At 66.0% G+C, this 7,500-nt stretch overlaps 2 protein-coding genes across 2 annotated transcripts in view; one reads left to right on the top strand and one right to left on the bottom strand.

Annotated features, from left to right (window-relative positions):
• AMSG_08775 (uncharacterized protein) overlaps positions 1–1,421 on the top strand; it is a gene marked incomplete at both ends in the record, with an annotated part of 2,107 nt that extends 686 nt beyond the window's left edge. The window contains one exon of the mRNA XM_013899092.1: positions 316–1,421. Coding sequence (XP_013754546.1) covers positions 316–1,421 — 1,106 coding nt within the window. The remainder of the gene's footprint in view (positions 1–315) is intronic.
• AMSG_08774 (uncharacterized protein) lies at positions 1,414–7,382 on the bottom strand (the record flags this gene model as incomplete). The annotated part of the gene is made up of 3 exons (XM_013899091.1): positions 1,414–4,084; positions 4,126–4,890; positions 4,941–7,382. The coding sequence occupies 3 exons, from the start codon at positions 7,380–7,382 to the stop codon at positions 1,430–1,432; spliced, it is 5,862 nt and encodes a 1,953-aa protein (XP_013754545.1). The 3' UTR covers positions 1,414–1,429.
• Positions 7,383–7,500: the final 118 nt, after the last annotated feature.

Genomic DNA, 7,500 nt, shown 5'->3' with positions numbered 1-7,500 from the left:
ACCACATTGATCACCATCAACCCCTCCCTCCCCCCCCCCCATCACCCCCTCCCGCCCCTCTCCCCTCTCCCCTCTCCCCAACCGCCCTCCCCTCCCACTCCTCCCCTCCCCCCCTCCCCTCCCCGCACACTATGCCCCGCCACCGAATGGGCCTACGCTCCCACTACCCCATCCCAAGCACATCCTCCCGCAAGTCACTCTCTTCGGTCTCGTACTCGGCCTACGACCCATACGACCGTGACTATGCCCTCCACACCCGTGGCATGCCCACTGCCTCGTCAACTGCCTCCTCGTCATCATCCTACACCTCTGCAGAGGCTGACTCGGACTGCTCCGCTGCCATGTCTCCGGAACGGGCACAGGTCGATGTCTACCGATCAGACTTTGTCGCCTTTAACTCTTCCCTTCGCATCGAACCGCCCTGGGCAAAGCAACGCCGTCCCTGGAGCCGCCGCCGCTCCCGTCACCACCGCCCGGTCCCCTCCGACTCGTCCGACTCAAATCCGTTCTACGTCGATCCGTCGAGCTCAAGCTCAGGCGAGGACCTCGCCCGCAAGACCCGCGCCTTGGAGACCCGAATGGCCGCCGCCGATGCCGACGCTGCAGAGTTGCGTGAGGCTGCCCGGCTCGAGCGCATCTTTGCTGCCGCGCAGGCTCGGCTCATGTACCACAACGCTGAGCTGTGGCATACCAAGCCCTCGCGCGCCTATGCTTCGGGCTCATCATCCGGTGCGTCGTCTGCAAGCTCATCGGACTCGTCGCGCGCCCGCCGGTCTGTTACCCACGCAGGCCTCCGCCCTCGCTACGGCTACCACCGCTTCGCCTCGCTCTTCCGCGACGACGGCTCGGGCGCCCTCCGCACTCGAGCCCTCAACCGCGCCTCGTATCACTACTCGCGCTCAGTCCGCTTGCCGCTGCCAAGCAGGGCCATTTCCGAGCCAGCCCGGCAGCGCGGCTGGAAGGACTGGATCCTCGACTGGCCTCGCAGCGTCTCCCGCCGTGATCATCCGTCACTCCCGCCGCCCTGGCCGCACATCTACCTCCGTCCGCACGACGAGCCGCACTGCCCGCGCTGCAGCTTTTGGGCCGCCTACCGGGTTGACGCCCACGGCCGTGCCTATCAGACCGCCAGGCCGCGCAAAGAGCTGGATGACGAGCTCGACGCCTGGCGCTGCGCCCACTGCGGCATCGTCTACGACGGGCCGCCGCCCGGCATTCGCGACGCTCTCGAGTCTGGCATCCCTGCACCGCGGACGAGGTCCCCGCCGCCAGTCGATGTCATTGTCGTCGATCGCTCACGCGCCTCACGCCGCTCACGCGTCTCGCGTCGCCCCCGTCGCTCGTCCCGCCCTCGCCGCTCACACCGCTCACATCGCTCGCGCCGCTCGCGCCGCGCGCACCGCTCGCGTCACCGCCGTTAACACGCAGTTTACTTCTCCTGCTCAAGAAGGGCGTCATACGCCGCAAGTCGTTCGGCGTGGCTCACCCCGTCGCCAACAAGATCAGCAGTGCTCTCATCTGGCACCGGCGAGTCAGCGTAAGGATGGTGGGCTGCCAGATACGAGGTTAGGGCGCAGCCGCGCTCAAACTCGTCAAGCATGCCAGCGTACTTGGAGCGCACAAACTCAGTCGCATTCGGGTTGTTCGCCCTCAGCGTGAGTGCGAGGTAGTGCAAGGCCGACGCTCTCGCGCTCCGCTTGGGGTACAGCGGTCTCGCCTCGCCCACAGCCTCCAGGGCCTGGTTGAGCAGCGGGCCAAGGTGCTGCTCCATAAAGCCAAGCATCGGCAGCTTGCCCAGCAGCTGGGCCTGCTCCTTCTGTGAGAGCTCGTCGAATCGCGGGCCATCGGGCGGAAGCTTGGCCGGCAGCGCAAGGTCGACATACAGCGTCGGCTTACGCATAAACTTGGTCCGTGCCTCCTCGTCGACAAACACGTAGTACGCGTCGCCGTACTTGACCGCAAACTCCCGCGATCCCGGCACGATGGTTTCGGTGTAGCCTTGCCCGGCCTTGCCGGCCCGCGCCTGGAGGTAAGCCAGGCCCTTGGGCCCGCCTGCGTACGTAACCGCGCAAAAGCCGTGCAGCTCGAGCTGCTGGTTGCTCAGCACGCTGCCCTCGGCTGCGCTCAGCGCCTTGGGCAGCGGCGATGGCAGCGGGTGTGCCAGGTACTTTTCCGGGTCGCTGATGAAGGCCTCGAGATGCGCCGCCGTGCAGTGCTTGTAGTACTCGCCCTTGTACGACGCAATAAACTCAGAGGCTGCCGGGCCGAGGCCCATGTCGCGCAGCTCGGCAGCGTCGCCAAGGCACACCACGCAATAGTTGCCCCATGCCCCGGTCCCAGTGTCAAAGTCCGTAAAGTTGAGCCCACCGGCGGGTGCGGCCCGGTCGAGTTTCATCGCCTGCAAGTACGCCTGCCGCCGGGCCACGTTGGCGACAAGCGTCGACCGCAGCGAGTCCCACAGCGCCCACTTGGACGTCGAGCCATCCATGACCACCATGTTGAGATACGTGTGCGCGTAGTGCGACTCCAACGCCTCCACCTCGGCCACAAAAGCCTGGTACCGCGACGACACCACCGCCTGCGAGTCAAACGCCGCATGCGGCCGGCCGGGGTCGTTGCGCGCCTCGGCCGTTCGCGCGAGCACTGTCTCCTCATCGAGGTGGAGTGAGAAGAGCAGGCCGGGCGTGACTCCGGCCGCCTCCATCAGCTCCATCTGCACTCGCGAGCTGGGGAATCCGTCGAGAACCCATCCGTAGGTGTCAGCGGGGTGCTGGTGCACCACTGCAGCGAGCGCATCCACGCACAACGCGTCCGGCACTGCCTCGCCGGCCTCCAGCTTGGCGCGCACCGCATCGGCCAGCGACGACCGCAGCTTGAGCACCCGCCGCAGCACCTCGCCCATCGACAGCCGCACCATGCCCAGCTCGCGCTCAAGCCGCTTTGCCAGATACGATCGCCCCGACTTGTCCGGCCCGATGATGGCCACCCGCGGCCGCGCCCACGTCGTCGGCAGCATCAGCGGCGGAGGCGGCTGCGAGACGTACTTGACCGGGTGCGCAATAAACTTGCGCGCTGCCTCGCTCGACGAGCAGTAGTACACATGCCCGCGGTAGACAAGAGGGTGCTTGCGGCCGGGCAGCAGGACCGACGAGTCCTCCATGAGCTTGACTGGGCAAAAGAGGCCAAACTTGGAGAGGGCACGTCGGCCCTCGGAGAGGAGCCGGTTTGCCTCGGCCCGCCGCACCGGCCGTACAGACTCGAGCAGCGAGGTGCGAGCCTCGGTAAAAGGCGCCAGCACCCGTTTGGCTGTCGCCACCAGTGCCGAGGCCCGGCGCGACATCTCCACCTCCTCCACATGCACGTTGGCAGCCTTGAGTTCGTCGAGCACCTCGAACATGGCATTGAGCTCGTCGTCAGCCTTTGTGAGGAACGCCGCTCGCGCCTCTTCCACAACCTCAGCATGGCGCGCCTCGGCGTCGTACTCGTCGTCGTAGTCCTCGCCGTAGCCGTCGTCGTAGCCATCGCCTCCGGCGCTCTCGCGCGCAGGCTTGGGCGTCGGCGGCGCCGGCGGCTCGAAAGCGCGCTTGAGCAGCGCGCGCTCCTCGATCACGCATGCCAGCACCACATCCGGCCGCGCCCCGCACTTGAGCAGCGCCTCGGCCGCGTCGAGCGTCAGCGGCATGCCGTCCAGCACATAACCGGTTGCGCCCACTGCATCGTCTGAGTTGAGCGCATGCCGCAAAAGCAGCGTCATCACCTCGGCACCAAGCTCGCTCAGCGTGGCCACCACCTCGGCCTCAGTCACTTCCACCTTCTCCTTTCCGGCCTTGGAGCTGCCACCAAGCTCGTCCGGTCCGCCGAGGACCGGCGGCAGCGGCGAAATTCCGCGGCCTCCAAGCGGCAGAGTGTCCAGCGCAGGCGACGCGCCGCGAGCTGGCTTCTCGTCATCGTACTCGTAGCCGTCGTCGTACTCGCCGTCGCCAGACTGGCCGTCATCCGAGTACCCGCCCGCCGGCCGGCCCTCGCCGTACTCGTACTCGTCGTCCGAGTAGTCCTTGGGCGGACGCACAATGTCGACCAGCGCCTGTTGAGGTCGGCCACGGCTTCGGTTGGCTCGTTGATGACCTTGGTCGCCACGGCGACAAGTGAGACGACAGGAAGACCAAACTGAGTCGCCAACTCCCGCCCCAGTGTCGTCTTGCCGGCACCCTCGGGGCCGACGAGCACAAACCGCGGCGGTGGAATCTTCGGCCGCTCCACATGCGGAAGGTACAACGACGGGTTGGCCCGGAAGTTTTCCAGCGACCGCTCATCAGAAAACAGGTAGAGCTTGTCCTGGTACGAGAGAGCCAGCGAGTCAAAGCCGCGAGCAAGCTGGCCATTCTTGGCCAGCTCACACGGGCAGAACCGCCCGGTATCGCCATAGTCGACGTACTCGACGGGCTCGGCGTCCGAGCCGGCCGCAAGCGACGCGACTGAGCCCAACTCCGAGTCGGCGTCGGAGCCAGGCTCGGACCGCAGACCAAACTCGTCGAGGTGCACAAAGTCCTCAAACGCCGCGTCACGCGGGACTTCCACAAACGGATCCACCAGCTGCAGGATCGAGCCAAAGACCGTGTCTGGCCCGTCGACGCAGTTGACCGTCTCTACCACCGGTCGGCTGGCTTCATCGTCCAGCTCGAGCTCGTCCAGCGCCTCCAGCACGTCCGGCAGCCGCGTCTGGAACGACTCGAGCTGCGCCTCGAGCGACGCCAGCCCCAGAACTTCGGGCAGCCGCCCGGTGGCCCAGTCCTGTCCGCCGCCCTCACTCCGGCGCGAGATTGGCACCGCCATCGGCTCGGCGACAAACGAAAACGGCATGGCGTCCGAGAACTCAGACTCGCTCTCAGACTCAGAGTCTAGTGTCGGTTGGGGGCACTGGTTCGCGGTGATTGAGGCACAAGCTCGCCGGTCACCACGTGCGTTCCAAGCCGGGTCGCCCGCTCAAATAGCGCAGCCTCGCCAGAGTCCGACTCGTCGTCACGCCCAGCAGCCTCGAGAACGATTACGTTGGTTGGCAGAATGCCGCGCCCGACCAGCGCTTCCAGCTGCTCCACGGTCTGCGGGAAGCCATCGAGAACCCAGCCGGCAGAGACGGCAGTCGACTCCTCGACCTGGGTGCTTGCCGCCCCAGGCCCGCTAGCAGTGGCAGCGGCGATGCCAAACTCGTCCTCGTACTCGTACGCCTCATAATCTTCGTACTCGCTGCGTTCGCCGTCGGCCTCGTCGCCGTACTCGTCGCCGTACTCGTCGCCGTACTCGTCGCCATACTCATCCTCGTAGTCGTCGTAGTCGTCGTCGGGCGACACACGATCGTACTCGTACTCGTCGGCATCGTCCTCGCCCTCGTCCCCGCCGCGTGGTGTGGCAAAGTCACCAGAGATGACGGGGTCTAGGCCGGCGTCAGGTGGCAAGGCAGCGTCTTCGGGCACATCCGGAGTCTCCGAGGTGGCCCTGCCGAGCGCGCGAGCAATGAGCTCGACGTAAACGTCTGGGGCAACGGTGCCGCCGTTGGCCAGCGTCTCGCGGAGCTTGGTCGCCATCTTGGAGGTACCCTCTGCCAGCTCGGCCGTGACAAGCTCGTCGACTGAAATGTGCTTGAGCGCATAATGGTCGGCAAGCCGAGCCGCCTGAGTCGACTTACCAGAGAGCGGCGGGCCGAGAACGGCAATCTTGAGGCCAAAGACCTCGGGAGGGGCATCGAGGTAGTTGTTGGGGTTAAGGAGGAACTTGTGCCGGGCCCGACGCGACGAGGTAAAGTAAAGCTTGTTGCGGTACGAGACCGGAAACTCCATGACGCGGTCGATCATGGCCTTGTCCTCGCGCAGCGCAACGGGGCAGTACGTACCCCACCGTGAGAGTGTGCGGAGCGGCGCGTCGTCGTCGAGGTCGAGCGAAGTCAGCATGTCGAGTTGGTCCTGGCGAGCGTACGAGCCAAAGTCGTCCGGCACCTCCAGCTTGACAGGCGTGACAACCGGAGCGAGCGGAACACGGTCAAGAACCTGGACCAGGTGCTCAAAGATGACCGCCGGCTGCAGACTACCGTCCAGCCTGAGCAGCTTGTCGGGGTTCTTAGCCGCGTATGGCTCGATGTACGACTCAATCCAAGGCAGCATGGTCGATGCGTAGTACTCGTACGAGTCAGCCACGTCCACGCCCAGGACTTCGGGTGCGTCGAGCAGTCGCTCGCGGACGCGGTCGGTGAGCTTGCCTGCGGCTTCGGCCTCGGCCACCGCCGCCGTATCCATTGACTCGTCGTAATCGTCATCAAAGCCTGCGCCTGGCGTCGCTCGTCTGCCTAGTGCCGACGCGGCCTCTTCATACTCGTCGTCATAGTATCCGTCGTCGTCTGCGTACTCCTCGTCGTCGCCGCTTCCAGTCTCACCCTCGGAGAGAAAGCCGCTGGCTGGCCTCTCGTCATACTCGTCGCGCTCGGGCGCGCCAGGCATGGTGCGGACCGGAGGGTGGAGGAGTGGGTTGGTTCGGACCACCCGCTCCATCATCCGCTTGTCCTTCCGCCGAGAGCCCAGAGTTTTGGGCAGCGGCTTAGGCGGGTTGAGCTGGAGGACCGAGAACCGGTGGCCGGTTACCGGGTCGACCTTGATGCCCTCGATTCGCGGCTTAACATCGGCCAGTGGCGTCTCCAGCCGAACAACGTACTCGGGACGGACGCCCCACGAGTCGAGAGCAGCCAGCTCGGCCTCGGACGACGGCACGCCGTCGAGCACATATCCACGAAACGCAACTGTCGGCGCCGCCAACGCTCTCCGCAGCAGCAGCAGCGCGTCGTCGGCAGTCACTGCGCCGCCAGAGAGCAGCGCGTCCATAACCCGGGCATTGAGGCCGGTCATTGGCGACTCTTCCGGAGCATCCGCGCCGCTCTCAGCTCCGGTCGCTGCGAAAGGCTCGGCGCCGGTCCCGGCGCCAGTCTCTGTGCCAGTCTCTGTGCCAGTCTCAGCGCCAGTCTCGACGCCAGTCTCTGTGCCCCCATCTTCGGCGCTTCCATCGACCTCTCCGTCCGGTTCGGTCGCCGTGCGGTGCTTCTTCCGCCTGCGTGCTCGGCGAGCGGCCTTGCGAGCAGCCTTGCGAGCAGCCTTCTCAGCCTTGCGGGCGTCACGCTCTGTCTTTCGAGCGGCGTCTCGAGCAGCAGCCAGGGCGTCTGTGATGAGCGAGTCCATTTGGATGTGAACCAGGCCATACTGACCAGCTAGCCGAGCGGCCAGCTCTGACTTTCCTGCACCGGGCGGGCCAAAGACGACAAACGACGGCGGGGCGGCGACGAGGACAGCACGCTCTGCGTCAAACAGCGAGTAGGGATCATGCCCTGAGCCCTGCATGGCCATACACACGGACAGCAAATGGCGAGGTAAGCTGTATCCCTGTAGGAAAGAGGGGGTGGGGGGGTGGGGGTAGGGTGGGAGGGGGGGGTGGGGGGGGTAGGGGAGGAGGTACGGTACGGGT

This window comes from Thecamonas trahens (assembly GCF_000142905.1).
Source record: "Thecamonas trahens ATCC 50062 unplaced genomic scaffold supercont1.48, whole genome shotgun sequence".
Taxonomy (NCBI): domain Eukaryota; order Apusomonadida; family Apusomonadidae; genus Thecamonas; species Thecamonas trahens.
The sequence above is the reverse complement of the archived record's forward strand: the minus strand, read 5'-3'. Positions and strand labels throughout refer to the sequence as shown.